Source organism: Terrapene carolina, unplaced genomic scaffold (assembly GCF_002925995.2).
Source record: "Terrapene carolina triunguis isolate 2854851 unplaced genomic scaffold, T_m_triunguis-2.0 Scaffold212, whole genome shotgun sequence".
NCBI lineage: Eukaryota > Metazoa > Chordata > Testudines > Emydidae > Terrapene > Terrapene triunguis.
Genome location: NW_020664563.1, coordinates 10,085,895 through 10,109,897, shown reverse-complemented (window position 1 = coordinate 10,109,897; position 24,003 = coordinate 10,085,895). Strand labels below are relative to the sequence as shown.

General features: G+C 47.4%; 1 protein-coding gene across 1 annotated transcript in view; it reads right to left on the bottom strand.

Annotated features, from left to right (window-relative positions):
• The window catches only part of LOC113407547 (pappalysin-2-like), a 155,966-nt gene that overhangs the window by 36,276 nt on the left and 95,687 nt on the right, over positions 1-24,003 (bottom strand). Inside the window, exons 16-19 of the mRNA XM_026656179.1 lie at positions 14,939-15,107; positions 11,648-11,780; positions 7,204-7,313; positions 1,466-1,537 (exon numbers count right to left, since the gene is read on the bottom strand). Coding sequence (XP_026511964.1) covers positions 1,466-1,537; positions 7,204-7,313; positions 11,648-11,780; positions 14,939-15,107 — 484 coding nt within the window. The remainder of the gene's footprint in view (positions 1-1,465; positions 1,538-7,203; positions 7,314-11,647; positions 11,781-14,938; positions 15,108-24,003) is intronic.

Genomic DNA, 24,003 nt, shown 5'->3' with positions numbered 1-24,003 from the left:
GCACCATTCTCTACAAGGCTCTTGCTCAAAACAAGAGGTGAGGTGCAGAGCCCTGAAGCATGAGGCTCAATGGCTCTTCCATACCATTTTCGTTGTCTTTAGTTATGATAATCTGGATAATCTTGATATCCGTATAGCTACCCAATTCTTTATTGACACTTACATTGCTTCACTGGACTCAGGGGAGGAATCACTCCCTTTGATTTAAAGCCCTGCTTTGTGAAATGTGCCAGATTGGCAGCCCTGGAGACTCAAGTCTCCTATTTATCCATGGAATAGGGCAGAGCCATCCAAGTGGCTTTTACACAGCCCTGCCACAGGCCTCGTTCCTGACCTGGAAGGGGAAGCAGGTATTTTACAAGTATTCAGGCCTTTACTTCTTTGCTGAAACTGCCAACAGCAGCAACTGGTTAGGGGCTCCCTGGGAGATGGGCTGAAACCAGCATACTCATTTCACCAAACAGCCCTGAGACGGTAATGCCATCCACTTGCTACTTACCTGGACTGGCCCTGGAGGGTGACCTGACCGTCTCTGTGTCCTTAAGTTCCTCCTCAAAACTCATACGTTGTAATAAATACAGTAAATGGAGACACTACACAGTCAAGAGAAGCACATGGAGCACCATACAACATGATCAAACGGTGTAAAGTTGCTCCCAAATGCAAGCTGCCTCCAATGAGACAACATGTCTTGTGCTCATGGGTCTGTGTCATTCTCATGCCCAGCACTCCACCGACTGGTGACCGATTAAGCCATTCAGCCCCCCCTCTCTGGAACTTGCGGCTCAAACACGTTAGGCACACATACTCGCTCATCACTCGTTTATTTCACCCTTTTGCATTCATTCATTAGCTCTGTGCTGTGGCCTGTAGAATTAAATTCCTGTCCAGCTTGTCTTATGGATACAGGAGATAAAAGAGCTGACAAGAGCCTTCTCCCAGAACCTGAACTTCAAAGAAGTGTGAATAAATTCATCCCTACACCCCCAAGCTTTGGGAAAGTTCCGATCTGCCTCCTAACTCTGTGGTGTGGACCTCATCTCTAACTGTTGTTCATTTCACACTTCCTGTTGCTAGCCTGGATCCAGAGTGACAGAAATCACATGAGAAAGCCTCTGTTCATAAGATTTCAAGACCAAACTTCTAAACTCACATCATCTGGAGATTTCAGATCAGTCAGGCTGGGCACTTATTCTAATCTTTTGGGCTTTGCCCACCAGGGGAGACATCGTAGCAGGAGAGAAGGTGCCTTCTTTGAAAATCCAAACTTGTCATTGTCACGTTACTCAACTGGTGCACAGGCTTTTCCTTTGCTTATGAAGAACACTCACCCTGGCCTCTTTGCTAAGCCAGAAAATCCTGCCATAGACCATTCAAACTCTTGCCAAGGCAAACTAGCCCCACCCCTATGATGGACTGAGTCTGAAACCCCAGCCCGAAGTGCTGTTCATGCCAGGGGCCTTACCTCACATGACTGGATGCAGTGAATGACTGTAGGGTCTGGGTGCCATCGCAGCTGGCCAGTGCACACAATGTTCTATGGAGAAAAAGGAGAAAACCGCTGTCAGGTGACTCAGGAAAGGCAAAGGTGCCCTAGGAGCCTATTAGAATTATTATACCACCACATCACTCTGCATCACCAGGATTCCACTCTCTCACCACCCCTCAGATCCTGTCATAGCCAAACTCCTGCCAGCTGAGGAGGTCCAGATGGGGACCTTCCTTCCATGCCTAACGAGTACGAGTGCTGTTGAGTTTGAAGAGAGCAGGGACTGAGAACTTGGCATCTCTGAAGATGATGATTAAAGAATAAAAAGGAATTAAACTCTCCAGAGCGACAGAGAGGTGGTGGAGGCCAGGGACATGGCGGCTCAATGCACTGGCTTGTCACACTCGGGTCAGCTCCTCTAGAGATGCTCAACTGGTTCACCAGTTAGATGGTCACAGATAAGAAGGTCTGACCTCAGCACTAGTGGATAATCAGCTAAACATGAGCTTCCAGTATGACTCTGTTGCCAACAGAGCTACTGCAATCCTGGGATGTATAAACAGGGGATTCTCAAGTAGGAAGAGAGAGGCAGAAGCTGAGCAATCCCATGGCTGTGAATTGAAATGTCTGGCTGGGCGATCGAGAAGCCCATGGCTTAGCTGAGCTATCAGCCCAGCTGTGCGTGAGGATGTTCCACCTAGCTGGGCAGTCCTATTGGCTGGGTTTCCCTCTGCTTGACATAAACATATCTTTGAATAGCAGATGGCAGCCCAAGGGCACATAAATAATCATTGCACTGAGCATGCTCTCAGCTCTGTCCCGCAGCGTTTACCCTTACAGCGAGGGCCTTCCAATCACCCCTGCTGTTCTCAGCTTTCCCAGGGGCTAAAAGAGCAGCCCCTCTGTTTAACCCCTCCCCCCACCCCCAACCTCCATAGTTTTTCTCAGTCTCTCACCCATCGCCCAACTTTGTTCTCACTGTGCCCCCTCCTCAATTCCAACCTCTTCAGTCATAAGGGAGAGTCTATCCCTAGGCCACCACCCTCCACTCAGGGTCTCCGAATTCCAGCCAGGACAGTGGCACAGAGTGCTGGCTGAGGGAGCCGAGCCTGTTCAGTTCCTTTTACCTAACAGCCACGCGGAACGCTTCAGCAGCATACAGACATTAAGTAACTGATCCTCCCAACAGCCCTGTCAGATGAAGGCAGTATTACCCCTCCCCCCATGGTCTAGAGGAGGATATTAGGGCAGAGAGACAGAGTGACCTGCCCAAGGCATGAAGCCAGTCAGTGGTGGAGTCAGAACTGGAGCGTGACCCTATGTCACTCTAAGTAAGTAGGCTCATTGTGGACCCCCACCCTTTTCTTCTCTGCTGGAATGGCAGCTCTTGCTGCAGAGGTCCCTGACCAACGGCCAGCACTGTGAGAAGAAACATGCTCTAAGGGAAGAAAGAAATGTCTATCAGCAGGGAGGGAGGAAGGAGCAGAGGCGAAGGAAGCGAATAAAACATGTTTCAGTGACAGGTCCTGGCAAAGGGAAGACATTTTCTTAAAATAATCCCTTCGCCTGCTCTCCTCCATCCCCCATTCACGAGAGGCAATGGTGCTGGCGGAAGGAAAGCCAAAAGCCGGCGTCCTGCAGAGCTGAGCGATATGATCCTTCATACCCGAGGCCTCCTTCCAAGACCCAGCTAACGATCCCACATGCCACAGCCCTCCCCCAGCCCCCGACTGGGCCCTTCCCAGGCCGGTGATTTTGCAGCCAGTCTGATTCAAACTGGCGCACAGGAGTATCCACAGGCATGAAGTTCTGGTAACCCTGAGCCTCCTACAGGCTCCCAGGAGGGGAGAAAGGTGGCTGGAAGAGAACGTTGGCTCCCAATAATATTACTTGCTTCTCTTCCACCCCCTCTGACGCGTTTCATTTTTATTTTAAGAAATATTACCCCTGGCGGAGCTGCTTTTGGATGTTATAATCCCAAGTATTTGAGCCTTTCTGCTGGAAAGCACATGAGGGGAAGGAAAGAGAGAGGGCAGTCGGGGGAGGTGAAGGCTCCACACTTCACCACCATCAGGCATTGGAAACAATCTGCAATGAGTCCCCAGAGCTGTCAACAGGTGAGAGCGCCCTGAGACGCCTGGTGGAAGTTTAGCCTGAGCTCCTAGTAAGTCTGCCAGACACGAGTGTTGCTTTGGCTTTGTGTGTGACTGCAGCTCCTGTATCTATGTTGTTTTGTGTATTTGCTAAAGACAGTGGCCCATGGGAAGAGACTTTCCAAAAGCACCTAAGGGATTTAGAAGCACAAGTCCTACTGAAGAATCAGTGGGATTCATGCTCCTAAATCTCCTCCTGGATTTCTGCAGCACCTTCCATCCCCCGAGAGTCCAAAGCAATGGATGGACACTTTCTAGTCTGTGTCTTTGTACTGCATATTATATTACACACAGAAACCGTTACAAGAATATTATTAAAGTTGCAGGCTCAAGCACTCGCTAGTTAGGAAATGCCTGAATTAAGGTTGCCTGTGCTATCCTGATTTGGCTCCCTTGTGCATATGTTGTATGACAAAGTATTCAATGACATGCCTCACTCAGTGCGCAGGATGGACAGCGCTCACTGAAGGAGCAGCTAGCCAATATTTGGTTTTCTCTTTTTTGTCAAAGGGTGGCCCCAGGCCTTATTTACTGCACGCTACTCAAACGCTGCTCTGAAGACAGAATTGTTAACTTCCTCATGGGCTTTTCTCCTGGTACTCATCATTGTAGCTCAAGTGGCAGAGGTCTTTGTGGCGGATCTAAAGATTCCTGATGATGACCCATGTGGTGCCAATGTGATTCCACTTGATGGAGTTTCTGTTTTTCCAGTTTGCACATCAGGAGATACTGGGATGAGGCACCAAGAGGAAGAGAAAGACTAGACTGATAGCTGTAGTAAGTTACTGTCCTCTTTGTGAACCAGCCACTAAACTCTAGAGGGACACACTTTGGCAGCGGGTTTCACAGCTATTTGATGAGAGCAGGGGAATGCTGAGGCTCTGGATTCCTGGGTTCCAGTCCAGGTTCTAGAGTGGGCCTGTTCCCCTCAAGACTGACCCCTTCTGTCAGTGTACCCTCTAGCCTGTCCCTGTACCAGTCCTGTCTCTCCTCCTCCACCCCAGAAGCTCTTCGCCCCAGTCAGTCCCAGTCATCTCACCAGCTCCCCGCCCAGCCAGTCCCAGGTCCTCATCTGATCTCAGTCTTACCCTGCACCCCTGAGTCTCACACTTCCACACTCCCCTATGCTCCCCTGTTCCAGTTCCCCGGTTGCCCTGGATTTAAAGGGTGTGTATACCCCAAAATGTAATCAAGTTAATTGCAACCATAAGTATGTGCATTCAGCCACCCTAAATTAATAAAATAGAACACCACATAGAGGGTTAATTTAAAAAACAGGCTTTCAAAAGCAAGGTCATATCTAGCTGGCAGTTTCTGCTAATCAAAATAAAAACAAACAAACAAGTAAACAACTAAGTCTAAAAACATTAATAATGAAAAAACCATAAGTCTAGATGCTTCTAATATTAACAGTTTATTAAAATTTAAAAAATAATAATACAGTAGGGGTCATTATAACCTATGGCCTGGTCTACACTACGACTTTAATTCGGATTTAGCTGCATTAATCCGAATTAACCCTTCACCCGTCCACACTACAGAGTCAGTTAATTCGAATTAAAGGGCACTTAAAATCGATTTCTGTACTCCACCTCGACGAGCGGAGTAGCGCCTAAATCGATTTTGTTAATTCGAATTAGGGTTAGTGTGGCCGCACACCACCGAATTACTGTGGTTAAAGTAATGGGGTAGTGTGGCCGCACACCACCGAATTAATGTGGTTAAAAACCGAATTAATGTGCTTAGTGTGGCCGCGCACAATCGAATTTATACAACCTGTTTCCCAAATTCGAATTATCTAAATTCGGATTAATCCTGTAGTGTAGACATCACCTATGTGTTTTATAAAAATTAATGATAAAAAATTAGCTAATAAAGTATACTTTGGAGCAGTTCTCTGAAGCCACCTTGAGAAACGCTTTTCCTGACACCCTTTCTCTACGGTGGGTGAGCAATTGACCACTGCGAACCTGCTGTTAATTACCCAATACCGTTCCAGATGTTAGGTAAATATCTGGAATGTTCTAGACCTATTGCTTATGTTTGTGTGTGCTTAAATCTAATGAACTGCAGTTTTAGATAGAGCACGTTTACTTGTATTACTCCTTGGTCAGACAGAATCACTGAGTCCCTGTTGATTTATTCCTTACACCGTCTAAAGTAAAATAGTTAAGTTGCCTGTTGGGGGTTCTGAAAACCCCGAGTAACACCTCCTCCCATGCGCCTTATTCCAATCTACTCCTTCTAGCACACCACTCCCTTCTCAGACCCCAGCTCTTGTCCTCCCCTTGCGTTTCAGTCAGGCGGTTTCCTCCTCCTCCAGGCTGCCTGGGTGCCAGGCAGAGGGTCACTGAGAGCGTAGGAGAAACAGGCTCTGTGGTCATAGTTCTGGTGCCTGGCCCCACTCTAGCTAGAAGCAGCAGGGAGCAGCAATTCCAGGAAAAGTCCTGCTCAGCCCCTGCATCCCTGGGCTGAAGCATGCCCAGTGCAGACAGAATCTGTGGAGAATTTAGCTGCCAAAGTCTAACAAGTCTCTATAGAGCATGTGTGAACGGAGTCTTTTCAAGGGCTTATAACTTGGACAAATTTGGGTGGATTTTCACGCAGATGACGCAAGGCCAAGCACTGACACAAAGGCCACCCCCTGCCAAATGTCAAATGTCTGCTCCAAAGCATCGTGGTGCTAGAGCTCCTCCAGGAATAATTTTTTTAACATGGGCAAAACAATGTATTTTTCCCTAATCTGGTTTTTGGAAATGGCTAAGCCATTTGTGCTGAAACGTTCCAAAAAAATTCGACACCCAGCCTAAAAAATGTCACCCTTAATGGTTAAAGATTGGCAAAGTTATAAACAACTGAAACTGGGTTTTATAATGGGATGTGTTGCGGGAAGTTAACTATAGGCAGCACTACCAGCCCTGCCTTTAATACATTATGGCCATTCCATAACAGATGTCTAAGAGGAAGCACCTAATTCCATATTCAGGCATGTAAATAGGTGGCTTGATTGTCAGAGGTGCTGAGGCCCTGACAGCTCCCAGGGAAGCGACGGGTTGGTCTGCAGAAGTCCAGTGCCTTTAAATCCAGCTCCCGTGGTCGTGTCTGATTGCCTGGGTGTTTTAAGGTAGAACCCCTTTCCCTCTGCTCTTTAGGCAGAGATGGCTGCTCGCTCCACATTCGCATCTGGTAGCAGGAGGGGCTTCTCCAACTTGCTCACCATTCTCTGAATAAAGTCTGGTGTGTCTCCCTGCTGAACACTCCCCTCCCTAGAAGGTCTGTGTCTCTCCCAAGCTCCCTCCTTCTCCCAATCTCTCTCTTCCTTCTTCCCACAGGCCTGCCACTCTTTACTCTAACGCCACGGGAGATGGGGGGTGGGAGGAACCACGTAGGCGATCTGTAAATAAGCTAAACCTCACCTTTAATCCCCAGAATTTGCTGAAAGCTGCTCCGGGAGCCAGCTACAATGGAATCAAAATGATACCTTCACAGCTCAGGAACCATTCTGCCTCAGTGTACCTTAATCAGAGAGACACCCCCCCCACACACACACACACTCTTTACCTGGACTCTGGTAGGTTCCAGACGGTGGTCCATAGTGTCAGCAGTAATGTTTTCGGGGAGCATCACTGCGTCGCTGGGGGGGATTATACAGGATGGTATGCACACTGCACCTGGGGTAGAAGAGACACAGGATTGGAGACTCACCAATAGATCATTACATTTATGGGCTGCACACTCTGTAGTGCTTTCTTTGGTAACAAGGGATTTATGTTCTAGGGGGAATGGGGTTTCACCAGTGCTAAGAACTAGGCACTACAGTGTGATAGAGGCAGACCCAGGAGAGACCTTCTATTTGCCAGTTCTGGGCATTGGGCTAGAATTCCCTTCCAAAATCCCAACCAATCATGGGAGAATTCACACAGCTATGCTGCCCACCCCAGAACTGAACTGAAAAGTCAGCGGAAACAAAGTCCAATGTTATGCAGAAGGAAGCATCTAGAAAGTGGTGAAGTGACTTTTGTGCCCTGGTGACTCTATATTGTCCTGCAAGCTCGGCTGGCAGGACACAGGACAGACCCATAAAAATAGGAGTGTCCTGTATATTTAGCAATGATCTTACTGTGATTCCTACACTATCTTCAACAAGCCAAACCATGGTCCTCTTAATGTCAGAGGCAAAATTCCCATTGACTTGAGTGGAACTGGGATTTGGCCCTAAGGGAATAAAATCTATTGGTTATGCAACTGACTATATAACCTGTAACATTTGGATTTTCTGAAAAACATCCCCACAAATCAGACCATGCAGTGCAGATCTTTGCTTGAAAATTCTGGAACTAGAGAGCTGTCCATAGTTTATGTCTTCCAGCCTCATGGGGACTGCAGGAAGGACAGCTGAGCACAGAACAGCACTGTGTTCTGCACAATCAACGGGGTATTAAATGAGGATCTCAGGATGGAATGCAAGTTGGCCACAACTACTGACTTATTGTCCTATGGCAGTACAATAAGACCTGGCTCCTAAGAGCTAAAGGCTAAAAGATTGATTATCTTGAGGCTAAAAGGTTAATTAGAATGAAAAAAAAAATCTCAGCCTAATATAAATCACTAGCGTGGAGGCAGCTACACAGGTAAAAAGGTACAGATACTACTCCTGGGGGAATTCTGCGCCACTGCGCAATGCAGAATTTGCATAGAATTAATGTTCTGCACAGAATTTCCTTTTCCCCCAACAGAATTGGCACTGCAGAGCTGCTGGCCGCCACTAGGGACCTCTGGTCCTGGCAGAGCCCAACTCCCTAGCCTGCAAATAGAAGCCAATGCTGGGGGGAGGAGGATGGAGCTGGAGAGCTCCTGGCAGCTGCAGTTCCCCGCACACCCTGAAGGAAGAAGGCAGCGTGCAGGGAACTCCATACAAGCCCAGGACCCAGCATCAGGCTGTTTCACCCTCTGGATCCCTGGGCTCTGGAGGAGTATGGGGTGCAGGTGTCTGGGCTGGGGGGGCACACAGCTGGGCTTTGGGGGAAAGGGGTTGCGAGTGTCTGGGCAAGGGGGGTGCCCCATGGCTGGGCTCTGGGAGGAGGAGTGCAGGTGTCTGGCCCCCCCAGCTGGGTCTGGTGGGGGGGGGGCGGAGAAACAGAAACTGGGTTGTGATGGGGGTTTTTTTAACTTTCTGGGGGGGGGGGGGGGGGAATTTTGTGGGTGTCTGTATTGTTACAGACATAGTTGCTGACAGGTATAATTGAAACTGGTGTGGATTATATAGTGTTATTTTGACAAATAAAATATGCAGCATTTTGCAGAATTTTAAAATGTTGTGTGCAGAATTAAAAAAAAAAATTGGCACAGAATTCCCCCAGGAGTAAAACACAAGATGAACTCTCTTTTGAAGGCACTGATCTGTACATGGGATCTTTACTGTGATGCTTTAAGGTTAATGCAGCAGCTTTCATTGTTGTACAAATGTTATGACCAATGTCCATTTACATAATGCCACGGATAGAGGCGGTTTACTCTTCCATATACCAGGGCATTCCAAACCAGGGGAGCTTTGGGATGGCTCAGCTTGTCTGCTCTGTGTGTTGTTTCTGAAGGCTGGAGGGAATATTTGTGTTTTGGGGGGAGGAGGATATTAGTGTTATTCAGTTTATTTTACTGTGATTGCTTTGGGTCTCTTTGTACTGTTATTATATCAACTAACAGCAACTATTATTATTGTGACAATAATGCCTAAAGGCCCCAGCTGAGGTCAGGGCCCCATCGTACTGAGCATTGTACAAACACATCACAAGAGGCCATCCCTGGGCCAGAGAGCTTACAATCTAAATAGACAAGACAGAGGAAGGGTGGGAGGAGAAACTGAGGCAAAGAGAGGTGCAGTCATCTGCGTAAGGTCGCACAGCGAGTCAGCGGCAGAGGTGGGACTAGAACCCAGGTATTCTGAGCATCAGGCCAAAGTGTTTTCCACTAGATGGCACTGTCTGTCTAACATGTTTTGATAAGTTCAGGCAATATCTCAGTGTGTTTGCACTGTTGGGGCTGGATCCACAGACTTAGGCTCAGTCTGGCAGTGCCTAACGTTTAGGCCACTTGCCACCCGGTGGAATTTACTGCCCCGAGTTAGGTGTCCAGGTTCCCTATGCAATGCACGGGGAGAGTTTGGCACCTAAGACAGGGTCCTCAAAAGCCAAGCTGAGCAGGGAGCCCTGTAAGAGAGCTAGCAGGACGTGCTGAGGAGAGGCGTGTGGCCTAAGACCCTCTTGGCTGGAGGCAGGCACCTGTCTCCACTTCTGATTCAGAGCCATGAACCTACTCCTGCAGGTAGGTACCTAAGCCAGGCCAGCCCAATCTCACAATAAACAGCGGTGGTGGCAGCTGCCTTATGCACTATAGTGCAGTGGCTGGAGCACTGATCCAGGCTGTGGGAGAGCTGGGATCAAATCCCCCCTCTGCCGGATGTGGAGCAGCGACTTGACCCCAGGTCTGCATTTCCCAAGTAAGTGCCCTACCACTGGACTACAGCGTATTCTGGCATAGTCCTCCATCTCTCCTGGGGGAGCTGCTCCACTTGGTAGGAAATACTTTCAGCAGTCATCAGGCCAGAGAGAGTGAGAACGATTCGACAGCCCAGCAGTTCAGGCAGGCTTCGGAGAGACCCAGGTTCCGGTCCCCGCTCTGATGACTATTTAAAGCACTTCACACAAAGCAGAAAAGCTTCAACCAAAGAGACCTATCCCAGTGGGTAGGGCACTCGCCTGGGAGGTTCACATCCGTGATCTGAATCAGGCAGGCTGAGGATTTGACCGTGGGCTGCAGGGTCACAACTGCTGCCATGTTTTGTGGGGGGCTTGATCCGGCAGGTATGCTGAGAGGCTGCCTGTGAGCACATCGACAGGATTGGCCCCACAGGTGAAGCAGAGGGGGAATGCCTACTTTGAGAATCCCACCGGGGCTGAGGTGCCCACCAGCTTGGTTCCATCATGATATAGATGACTGTGTGCATACCCACTGGTGGAAATGTAGGCACCTAGGGCACTTCCCTGGTGGAAACTTAGGTGGCTTGGAAATTTAGGTACCTAAAGGGTTATGTGACAGCTGAGCACGGTTTCTGAGGATCTAATTTTTGAATATAGGAGCCTACAGTAGCAGGTTGGTGCCTAAATTCCTTTGTGGATCTAGCCCTTGATCTTTTTATTTCTTAAATTTAATAAAGAATTTAAAAAATCAAATTACAGCTATGCAAAATGTTCCTAATGGAGCCTGCAGCCATGGGAAAATGCCTGGGTTTCATCACATGCCCCAAACTCATACCAGGCTTGTCAGAAGTTTTGCTAAACTTAATGGGCCTTTTTCACCAGCCTGGGCCCAGTTTTGATCAAACTTGGGTGATTTACGGTTTTGCACTGAAAACTATGTGGGTTTTGCGTTAACACTCCATTTAGACACAAAGCCAAGTGCAATCTGGCAGCTATGATTGAGTGTTGCTTTAAAGCGGGAGGGATATAAACCCAAGTGTATTTAGACGAAAGAAACAGTTTGCATGGACCCATGAAGAGTAAAATTGCCTAGTTTCACATGCCAGGTAACTCAGGTCATCCCTCTAGGAATTACCACCATCACCACCACAACCACTCACAGTGAAAACAACTGCAAAAGGTGGACGAATACTGCAAACGGCTGTGGTTTGCCTTGCTGACATATTCCTTCGCCTCATGAAACTACACATCCTTATCCCGAAGCCAGCATTAGGATTAAAGCTCTTCTGCTAACATGGCCAGATGTTATGTACATCCATAAACCGCCCAACTGGCTTTATGTGCAGACAGAAGACTAAAAACAAAATGGAACTTTGTCATAAATTTAAATGTTTCTGGAGCAGCAAAAGAGTCAACGTGACCTTTCACTTAGTCCTGTGGGACCGCAATAGACCCGGCTGACTCAACAAACAGCCTGTTCCAAGAGAAGCGGGTTTGGATCAGAAATCAACATCCTTTTTTGCCCGTACCAATGCCATAGCCTTGTTCACACTTGTACTCCACTAAATTCAGCTCTGGAGGTGGAGGGCAATTGCCTTGCAGGTTCTCACACAATTTAAACTCCTCTGTCCATAAGCCTTCTTTAGTGCAAAGGATAGGAACCTAGAAAAGCAAAGAGAGAAGAATTCACATTACTGCACTGTACAACCAGTACAAGAGGCTCTGCAATGGCTTTTGTGTCTATTCCCCTTGCTCTAGCCACAAGTAGTTATACCAGAAAGTATAACCTGCCTCCCACTGGAGCCCATTTAAATCATATTATCCCTTTCCCCACTAACATCAATTTCACAAAATGAAGTTTAGGATGACCCTTCTCCCACTGTAATCAAAGGCAAAATTCTCCATCGACTACAGGGAGAGCAGGATGCATGCAGCCTTTTATAAGTTATGGCAAAATGGGGAATCCAATCTATGATGGCCAGTACCAAATGCTTATAAAGCAAACTGTTCCAAATTGCAATCTGATCCCATCACAGGAAATTCGCCACATGTATTTCGATGAGACACTTGCAACAGTCCTTCTGCAAATTGCCCCAGCAGCAGCTGATCAGTGAGCAGCTCCTCTCCTTGAGCAAGCCCCTTGCCACAGAGTATGTCACAAACCAATCAGGGTTCTGCTAAGCTCTGCTAAAACATTAGTAATGCTCCCAGGGCATGCTTAAAAGGGACTTTTCAACTGCTTCTAACCTTTTAAATGAAAAGTTATTAACCTTTCATTTAAAAACAAGCAGAATTGTTGACAGTACAAATTATTTTCTTCCATGAGTATTACAAGAGTGTGTGACTGTTGCTGGGTGGACTGGCCCTTTTGGGAGAGTGAGCTTAGCTCCACTTGTGACCCATTAGCTGACTCCCAGGTATTGGGTTTTATTGGTCCTCACAGTAACTCAGCCAGAGGTTATGGACCTATTGCAGGAGTGGGTGGGCGAGGTTCTGTGACCTGTGCTGTGCAGGAGGTCAGACTAGAGCAGGGGTAGGTAACCTATGGCACGCGTGCCGAAGGTGGCACACGAGCTGATTTTCAGTGGCATTCACAATGCCCAGATCCTGGCCACCAGTCCGGGGGGCTCTACATTTTAATTTAATTTTAAATGAAGTTTTTTAAACATTTTAAAAACCTTATTTACTTTACATACAACAATAGTTTAGTTATATATTATAGACTTATAGAAAGATCTTCTAAAAACATGAAGATGTATTACTGGCACGCAAAACCTTAAATTAGAGTTAATAAATGAAGACTCGGCACACCACTTCTGAAAGGTTGCCGACCCCTGGACTAGAGGATCAAGATGGTCCCTTCAGGTCTTAAAGTCTATGAGAGCCCATGAAAACCATTGCATTACAAAGACATTGACAACAGACCTGAGATTTCCTACAAGTGGATGGGAAAGAAAGGAATCCCAGGCCAGGTGCTTACAGGCTAACTGCAAACCCCAAATATACCAAAATAAATAGAATCTGCAGAGCAGCTGCCAATGCTACATCTGCATCAGGCTGTCACAGAGTTGGCTGGCCCTCCAAGGGAAGCTGGCCTCAGTGCCACCTGAACCTAGAAATTCATCTCCCAGGGATGGCTTTGAGGCCAGGGATCAGGTGATAGCAGGTTACCTGGCCAACAGATCAAATGTCAGTAAGCAGCTCAGTACTTCTGCTCCTTCATGAGCATTCGAGCGAGTAAATTTTCATTTGCAAGAACATTGGCAGAGAGCATTGCAAATACCAGTGCAAAGAAACATTCCTGGGGCTCTGCAATGGAAATGCACTCAACCCATTCTGTAAGGCTCTCCATTAGTTGGATGCCAGATTCAACAAACGATTCTGAATGTCTGCAGACAACGTTGGCTCCTCTTGTTTACTGAGGGCTTGTCTACACAGCGAGTTAGCACGTGGCAAGCCAGAGTGTGGATCTACAGCGCACTAGCTTGCCGCACACTGACTCGCTGTGTGGATCCTGCTACAGCGCACAAAAAGTTCTATACTGTGCTCTGAAGTGTAGACCAACGTCTAGGTCACCCAATTAAGGGACAGACCAGTGCCACATGAGTTAGGGAGACAGTCTTTGGGCATCAGTAACAGCTAGGAAATGCTCACCATGACCAGTGTGCATATCAATATAGGCAAAAAATTCTTTGCAAAACTATTTGTTGAACTGTAAATGACAAACTAACCTTTAAAATAAATTATGATGGCTTTGCAGACATTTTGTGAACAGAAGAGAGGCCTACATTTCTTAAATACCTATTGGGTTGAAGTTGAGCTTGTTGAATTATTTTATACTGAATAATTCAAGCAGCTTGCAGGTCTTGTTGCCTAGGGCTGGGTAATGCATGGGGCTCAGTTTGGAATGGAACAAAATTAGGATACAAACTTGCCTCCCACTCTCCTACACCAGAAGCCAAGGTGCCCCATTTTAGCGTTCTTAACCCATCCGGCCCCTATGGTTTGTGTGCGCACACATGTGCACAACACTTCAACAAAATAAAGCAGCGTAGCAAGACGACTGAGGTGTGGATCCTATAGCTATTGTGCTAAACAGCCAGATAAGTCATGAAATATTGCTCATTTTCAGCTTTGCTATGGGTTTGTATATTGGTTCATGTCCCCCTTTTCCAGGAGACGGATTGGGTCAGTAGCAGAGCATTGTGGTAGATGCTGGTTTCTGATGCAGGCACCAGCGTCTGTCCCAGGTAGGCCAGGAAATCCAGGCCAGGTTCTGCTCTAATTCCCAGGAATTGTCTTGATGTCCATTCAAGCCAAGCACAGAAATCCAAACTTCATTTTAGCAAAGCCTTTAAGCATGTACTTAACTTTAAGCACATGCTTAACTCCCCTTCAAACTTCAGTACTTGGCTGAATCAGGGCCTGTTTCTGGTTCTCCTTTACTTTGGCCCCAGTTGCTCACTAAACACACATACTTAACTTTAACACACATGAGTTGCACATGGCTAAGTGTTCACATGATTGAGGTCCTAGTTTCTACTGAACTGACAGAGAGAAAAATTCCTCTATCCACCTGCAAGACTCCAGTGCAAATGTCTCTGGCAGGCTCCCAAGGAAATCCCACCCTAGACGCTGATTGCACCAAGTACACCAAATAAATTCAGAACTAGGGCACAGAATATCCTTTGCAATGCATCTCGTTAGCCAGTCACGCTGCTTTCAGGTCAGCTCAAAGCCATACCCAAACAAGGTTGCCGAGGTGTCCTCCAGCTGGCTTGCTGTGCTCTTGCATTCCCTCTTAAAGAAGTCATTCTTACCCTTTTGCTCTGCGGGTTGCAGCTGAGCACGCATTGGGTGTCCAGCTCAAAGCCATGGGTGCAGTTATACATCCCCTCAAAGACAGGAGGGGGAGGCTCACACAGCACTGGGACGCAGCTGCCTTCCTCCCAGACTCCACTTTCCAGGCAGTGGATCTTCAATAACTTTCTGGGGAACACACGAACAAGACAGTTACTGTACCGCACACCCAAAGAGCAACCCCAAAGCCGCAAATGCTCACCTATGAAAGGGGGCGCTGTTAGTTCTGTGGCTTCAGCTTACGCCTTTTCCCCTGGACTACAGGAAGTTCACATTAAGCTCCTGGCTGGAACGGTGTTTAAATCCACAACACCTGCTGATCAAGTGCAGTGGGGGCCAGGAGAAGGGAAAGGGAGCGGAGGGGAGTGGAGAAGAGAGCAACAATACCTCCTGCATGCAAATTTGAGTGGATGTTTGGAAGCTTTTGTTACTAGGATTGCAAATCATAATCAATATTGAATAACACATAGTTCTGCACATAGAGCTGCCTAGGTCTGAGCATAGAATCAGAGAAACGACATTAAGGCCTCCATTCAGCAAAGCACTGAAACCTCTGCTTGAGCCCCAGGGTTTAAGCACGCGCTGAAAGTTAAGCACATGCTTAGGTGATTTGCTGGATCGGGCTCCAACTCATTTAGGCCCCACTTCAGCAACACACTTAATCACATGCTTAAATCCATCCCAGTTCAGCAAAACTCTTACCTGTCAGCATGTGCTGAACTCACCTTGATTTCAGCATGAGTTCGCTGTGTTGCTTAATCAGAGCCTTAATTATCCAGGCCTTTCCCTATGTAGCACTGCTTCCTACAGCACATTTCCCAGTGCTTTGCCCAGTACAGGTTTAAATGTCCAAAGTCGTGGTACTTCCTTCACTTAAATTGAGAGATTAGGCCAGTTTAACAGATCTCACTATCAGGAAACTTTTCCTTCTCTAGCTGAATTTTTCCATTCCTCAATTTCATCCCCTTGCCCTCTCCCAGCTATTTCCCCTTGTGCCACCCTAACAATTCTTCCCCCTTCATGCTGCTCAAACCCTTCTGATATGTGCACTCCATCTCCGTGCCCTATCCGGTAGCCAAGCGATATATACTTAGCTCATTCAAATGTACCTCATCAGTAAATCCCTCTGGCCTCTTTATCATTTTTGTGGCTCTCCTCTGTACTCCATCCAATTTGTAAATATCTTTCTGGTATAGAAATTGCCATACCAGAACAGACCCATATCAGCTTGTATTGCTAAAACAATATAACATTTAAATCCTTGCCAAAAAAATAATGAAAAAGAAAAATGTACAGAACAACAGTCCATTTACTCAAGTATTCTACTACTGGCAACCATCTACATACCACATACTTCACAGGAAGGCATAAAAACCCCACGATGCACTGGGACAACTGAGCAGTACTCATATCATGGGGGAGAAAAGTCTTTGTGACTCCAGCCACGAATGAGTTTACACCCCTTGATGCATTAGGAGTGGTAGCTCTGGTGAGTTTTACCCTAGCTAATATAATTGCAGACAGGATCTTTATTAAATTCAATGTTTAATTATTCTTGGCTGACCCTGCTCTGCAATCTTTTGACCACTTGTAAGTTTCCCAGATTTTTTACTGGTCATACTCCTTTACTGTTGGACTTTTCTACAAGTTTAATGATGATTTTCATTGTCCAGGACCGATCCCCCACTTTTTTCCCTTCTCCACCCCTCACCTCCAGCAGACACAGTCCTAGGAGGCAGCAGCTAAAAGTTTCTAGGACACAATAGGCAGCCAGCCAGCTAGTTTTAATTTCCTTGCACATCTTTAGTGTGATTATAGGATCTGAAAAGCAGGGGAGCCATTGTGTGTGGCAGAAATAGTGGCAGGAGATAAAAGGTTGAATCAGCACCTTACAGTCCAGCTCAGATAAGGGGCAGTGCATAGCCGCTTTCCATCAGTTGCAGTGCAGGGACTAAATTGTGCCTCTGAGGCCTTGTCTACACTACGAAGTTTTATGGCAAAAGTCTTGCCACTGATATAGCTATTTCAGCAGGTTGCATTCCTATTTGGCTGCCCTCACCAGTGCAGTGTGTCCTGACAGCATCAGGTTGCACTGGCAAAAGGTGATGCTAGGTTTTGTATCAGCAAAAGAGCTACAGGAGAGTCAGTCTGGCCCATTCTGTATGCCTCTTGCATAATGCTTCGTGTGGCATGACCATACAGCTACAATCTAGCCCTGTTTTTCTACTATAGCATTTCAGCAAGTGGCAGTGTCTCATAGGGAAGCTAAAGTTGATTGTAGTATAAATAAATCCTGTGAGAAAGGCTATGAAGGGGCTTCATAAACTGGGCCTCAATCATTCAGCAATGTCCTTTAAACAAGCATCCCTTTGGGCTTGGACAGCGACGTGATACACTCACTAGACAAACACCTGGGAATAACTGATCCAGCCACTGTATGTCACTGTTGCTCTTCAAAAATGCATCCAAGGGCCCTTCAGCAGAAGCAAGGTAACTCCATAAAGAGAGAGCCAGAGGTCTTGTCAATATGGTGAGTTGCCTCTCAACAACCCAAGGTGTGACTCTGCAGTGCTGCAGTCACGCTCTGGCTTACGGCGCAGTAACTCGCCACGTAGACACGCCCTTAGTATCGAAAGGGCTGGGAGCCTGCAACATGCCTAAGGAATGTGGGATTTGCACAGGTGTGCTGTGTGGTGAGTGAGATCCTTACTCATCACTCGCCTTCTCGCTTTGATGTGGTGCTAGAATTAACACACTGGGGCTTCCAGCTGCCTGCCAGTCTGCCCAAGCCACACAGGGGAAAATCACGCTTTGTCAGACGGAACCGGGAGGGGGAATGGAGCTGGTTGCCAACACTGCAGCTCTCTGCCCGCTGGATCTGAACTACATCTGCCATAGATTACTAACGCAGGGGCTTATCAGGAGCATGCTGACTTTCCTCCTAAGCAATGGAATATTCCAGGGATAGGAAAGAGTTTGGCACCGGATGCACCCCACCCACTGCCAGTGTGAAAAAGGCACATCCTTCGAATCCTAAACAATAACTCATATCTTCGGGGACCCGCCCAAGGCAAATCTCCCATTTCAGGCTACTTCCCAATAGGGTTGTCCTTCCCTGACCCCGAGGTAGAAGGTGGCAGCTATACCAGTGCTGATACTGCTGACCCAGGAATGCTAAGCAGCCTGTTACCAGAAAGGTGCTGGGAGGGAGAGGTGGGGGGAAAGACTTTTAAAACCCGTAGCCCTAAACTTCGCTGTGCAATAAAAACACCTTGATTCCTTCTGATCTCGGAGAGCGACATTTACTTAGGATTAGCAGGGGAACCCGGAGCCCAAGGAAAATAAAATCAAAAATCAAGTGTTTCAAGCAGATGTTTAATGGGCAGAAGGTGAAGGCCGCAGGGAAGACTTATGAGGCCTGCAGGAGCTGCGTTTGATGTGAAAGGCATGAATGTCGGTCTCTAAAGCTCCACGAACCATGCAGCAGGGAGTTTGGCTAGCGCCCAGATGTGTATTAGAGTGGCCAGGACTTGGAGCAGAGGATCCACTGCACTGACGCCAAGAGGGACTGCCGTAAATCAGCCGAAAGCTCACATTATCTGCCAATGGCAGGAGATTCAAAGATTCCAAGTCTAAAAGGAGGGGGGGGGGTTGCTTATTGGTAAACTAAAAGACAGAAAAGCTGGGTCACTGGATTTCTGCCTCTCTCCCCTTGTAATAGTAGAGGGACAAAAAAAAAAAAAAAACACAACCACCCAGCCCCAAGCTAATGGGGTGTAAATCTTTATTGCTGCTATTAGAGATGTAAATACATGGGAGTCTGTTTGTCAGCCTATGTTTTCTTTCCCCTGCTTTATGGCAGGACATTTGTATTTTGTCTGGGATGGGGAATCTATGGCTTAAGAGCTAAAGCCCATGCTCATACCCAGCTAATGTAAGATGGCCCTGTGCCCTGGTGCACTCGGATGGCTCCTGGACTAGTCTGTCCTTGTTTGCCCACTGTGGCCTTTCTGAAGTGCTTCCAGCCCCTATCCTGCTAACTCTTTCCATTTCATTTTCCCCACATCCACCTTTCTTCCCCTTTCATGGTCTACTTCAGTCCCCTGTAGTATTTGGACAACACAGGGAGCTGGAGACATCAGATGTCCCACTTGAAGGGGTGCAGTTCATTACAGTCTGGATTTCCTGGGCCATCTCAGGGCTGCGTTGAATGCAAATCATTCTTTGGCCAGTGCCTCAAATGCTCACCCACCCATCTGCTGCTCAGCCGCTCTGGCATCTTATATCTACCCTATTGGAGAGTGAGGGGACGGCTCCAGTGTCAGCACCTGTGGTGAACGGAAGCAACAGAGACTGGAGACAGGCAGGGGCTGAAAGGAATTTAGGCTGAGGCTGTCTAAGGCACCTAGAGGATTTGGAAGTTCGGTTCCCATTAGTTTTATTCCCGTAGGCAGCTTTGCAAATCCCACTCCAAGTGAATAGACCTTCCTTCAAGCTGTCCTTGAAATCAGCCAGCGGAATGAATTCCTGTGCAGCAGAGGATACGCTTATCACAGAAATCACACAGGGTTCTGGCCCTTCCACTCCAAAAAACACAGGCCACCACCCCTTAAGCTATAGGAAAACGTCCACAGCTGGCAGAAACAGTAGGGCCATTATCCTCTCTTGGCTCAGTCACTGGGGTCAACATCGGACACTTACCCATGCCAATAACGGCAAGGCATTACACTGGAAGCTATGGCTGGCGCAGGATTGGGCTGTCCGCCTCCTAAGCGGGACAGGCTGCCATGAGCATATAACCCTAGTGTGCCATGCTTTGCACTCACTGCTCATTCTCCTCCAGGACGTTTACTCTCATCTACAAAATCCCAAATGGTTCAGGGCCCAGTTACCTGAGAACCCACCACTCCCACTCTGCCCTGTTATGGCGGCTGTTAAGATGGGCTGGGATGCCACTGCTGCTGGCTCCTGGGATAGAGCTCTCCTTCGCAGTGGCCTCCTGCCCGTGGACCTGTTATTCTCTGAGCCTGGTGGCCTTCACAGCACCGTGGCAGTGTTCTTTCTTTACAGCAGGCTTTGGCAGCGAGGAGAAGGCCTCTGCATTCCTGTGTATTTGTTTAGGAATCTTCCTGTCATCCCCCAAGCAACAGGAGACTTCAGAGGCTCGTATTTAAGTACCAACGTCATTGAGGGGCCTGGATGGCCCAAAGAAACCATTTTCAAGGGAGACCCAACCAAATTATGAGGATTCCTAAATAGGCCTCATCCAGATGGGACACAATGAGACCCATCTCCTGCATCCAATCATCACAATCTCAAGAAATATTATCCCCCAGCCCGGCCCCTTCTGATTATCGCAGTCTTCAATTCAGTGCCCTCCAAGGAACCCCTTCCCCTCCCTGAAAAAGGCCTTCTCCACACGAAGGCCATTTCCTACAAATTTCCCCACTGTTGCTAATGCTGGTGGTGGGCTAAACCGCTGTTAGCACAAGGATGAGCACTAGTGATGGCTCCCACAGCCACTGCTGTTTGTAACCCCTTGTCTGTAAGACTCGTCAGAGGGCGCAATGGTGGAGGCCTGTCTATGTGAGAGCTCCCCATGTGGCTGACAGCTGGTCAGTTGCACCAGTGTTGCCGACAGCTGGAAATCATTAGGTTTCCCTAGTGCAGACAAAAGCTCAAGATGCTTCTAACCTGCCCGCTCACAATCCTCAGTCACGCCATTCCAGAGTCCCTTGCAATTAAATGGTAGCAATCGTTACATAGACCTTTAACTGTACGCTCACAATCTCCTAAGGGATTCCTTGTCAATAAACATCTCTAAGGGTCGTCTAACTACTTGGAGCAACTCTTGAATAGCCTTTTCTATCAGACAAAGAATTTCCTTGTACATCCCACCCCTCCACCAAGGGAATGAGAAATGTCTTTAAATTAAGGTCATTGGGGCTCTCAACTCTTCCTTATTAGAGCAGAAACCTACAAAAGTTGGGAAGTTCAGAATGGGCGTTGACAGCCCAGCCTAGGTTCCCCATATGCTGCATGTAGCAATACAATCATTGTTACCTAATTGCATTCCACCTTTATGTAATCAGCCATGGCAGTGTTTGTTAGGGAATTAGAGGGGATCGTATCAGGAGATGAGGCGGCAGAATTTGTGTACATATTTAAAAACAAATCTTTGTGTAATTGCTTTCCCACTGGTGAAAATCAATTAAAACCAAACAAAGCAGAGGGAATTCCAGCCCAGCTGGAACGCCAGCCCCAGAATGTTCAATCTGAGGGAATGACTACGCAGCGACAATCAGGGGAATGGCACTGGGGCTGAGGGATGGGGAGGGGGGAGGCAGCATCCCACACATCCGGCAATGTGCAAGGATACGGATAGCTTCTGAAGCCACTCAAACAACATAGGTCTGAGAGTTTGACATGCGCACTTGTGATCTTGCATCTGCTTAGGAAGGACTGGGGAAAAAGGAGCAGAAAGAGGGAGGAAGGCTGGCCTTGTAGTTAAGATACTGGACTGGGACGGAGTATACCTGAGATCATTTCCTAGCTTGGCCACAGACTCCCTGTATGACCTTGGATAAGTTGCTTCAGGCCAGATTTTTAAAGGTATTTAGGCGCCTAAAGAGGCAGATAGGTGCCTAGTGAGATTTTCAAAAGCATCTAGGCACCAAAATACCTTTAAAAACCTAGCACTTCCTCTCTCCGCCTGGCTTTCCCACAGGGAAAAGGAAGGTAATGATACTGCCTTCCTCTGTCTTTTGTCTACTTGCATGATCCCCTCTTTGGGGCAGGGACTGTTTCTTAATATTTCCATACAGCACCTAGCACAATAGGGGCCCTGATCCTCATTGGGGGCTTAGGAGTTACTGTCAGTCATAATCTGTTTAACTAGCAGGGTGAAAAATGGATTAGAGAGAAAATGTCTAACAAAAGCATCACTGCAGAAATATACCACCTAAAAAGCATCTATTTGCACAAGCTGAGCTATGGAGGGAAGGTGGGTTCTCTCATCCTTACACAGCACAGGGTTCCCTATAGCTAGAGCAACATGCTTTATTTTAAATGAATCAAATGGGGAAAAAAATAACTCTGGGCCTCACTAAGATCACTGTGCACCACTAGAACAGCAGAGAGTCACCTTCAGGGCATTTCACACCGAGACCTCCAGAGAGAAGGGGGCAGAGTTCGGGTGCAATGTGCTCTGCTCATCTCCAGCCAGCAGAACTAACCAAACCTGTGGCTTCTCTGACTAGCGCTGGGGTTCAGCCCCTGGTTGCCCTGGGACTGGGGGATACGTTGAAGTAGCCAAAGGCCACCTTTAACCCCTCCCAGGTTTATATTTCACAGGAGGAAGGTTTGTGAACACCGACCAGTTTTGTGAACCCAAAGAGAGCTTGATAGATTTGCAAAAACCTTCAACTGCCCATAGTCTGTCCAGGAGCAATGAAGGGAAAGGCCCTTAACAGCTGGGTCAGTGCATTTGCCAGATTTGACAGGCTGGAGAGTGCATGAAAAAATAAAGTCTGCACAGCTTATATTGGGCATGTAAGTTACGGTGTCCCACTGATTCCAGGTGCTTTATAAATATAATTAACTAATCAGTAAACTCTTAAGTAAACATGTGTAAACCAAGATTTAATCACACATCAACAGTTACTCATCCAGGGAATGACTCCCACTGAGCTCAATGGGCTTTGGATCAGGCCCTCACTGTATTTGTTAATCAGGGACCATCTTTTTCTTCTGGGTTTGTACAGTGCCCAGCACAAAGAGGTGCTGGGCCAGGACTTGGGCTCCTACATGCTACAGCAATGCACACAAATAGTCAGACTACAACCCTGAAATTCACTCTAGTTTACACAATTTTAATTGTTGAGAAAGCCTTGATTTGCAATGCCGTCTTAGTCCCATGTGTATCATCATGCATGACAATAATGACTGTACTTCTGTCTGGCTCCTCGCAGTGCCAGGAACCCTGACAGTACTTGACAAAGGTGTGTGCAGTAATCACTTAATCCGTTATGGGGCGGGGGGGGGGGGAATGACAACCATTTCACAGTGCACAGCAGCACTACACCACGGCTCAGGAGAGCCAGGGAAGAAGAAAGCTGCATCCAGTTAAAACTGAAAGGGGAGATTAAATAATCAGAAGGTAATAACCTGATTTGGAATTGGGCCAAGCCCCTGGGGAGTGCACAAACACCAGCTCGGAATCTCTAATAACCATAACTAGCCGGGCCCCAGTGTGTTTCACCCCAAAAGACACTGCAGCACCCTCTAGCACAATGGGAGGGTATTGGCTCAGTACAGAGATCAGTGCCCCCATCTCACCAGCACCATCTCCTGCAGAGGAGAACGCGTTTTCCAACTGCAATGTAATTACCCGATTGAAATTTTGCCAGGACACTTGGGTTAACATCTCTGTCCCCACAGAAAATCACCACAAGCTCTTTCGTGCCCACGAGCAGTGAAGAGCGAGGTTTTAACCCTCATTTCAAAGACAGCTACTCCAGCAGCACAGTGCGCTCATGGTAGGGCATCAGCTAATTCCCGCTTAAGACCCTGATTCTGCAACACTCACACAGATGTTTAACTTTAAGCCCGTGAAGAGCCCCACTGAAGTCACTGAGAGAGCTCACATGCTTATAGTTAAGCACTTGCCTAAGAGAGAAGAGAGACAAGCACCATCTGTGGAACCACCACTAGCACTTCAGGGAGAACCTTCGTTTTTCTTTGAGGTCTCTTGCTGAGTACTGAGCCAGTACAACCGTGCTTAGTCTGTAAGACTGGATGGCAGGACTGCTATTCATGTGCGCACGCGAGTACAATGGAGATTTACATCTTTTTCCCATCAGTTTCCCCACAAACAGGTACACTTGATTTTTACGCAGTGACATGTGTGAACACTAGGAAATGGCGATGAATTGTACACACATAGGCAACCAAGCTAATTTGCAAAGCCAGTGTGCAAACATCTCTCTGTCCCCAGTGACTCTACTATGGTAAGCAGTAGAGGAGA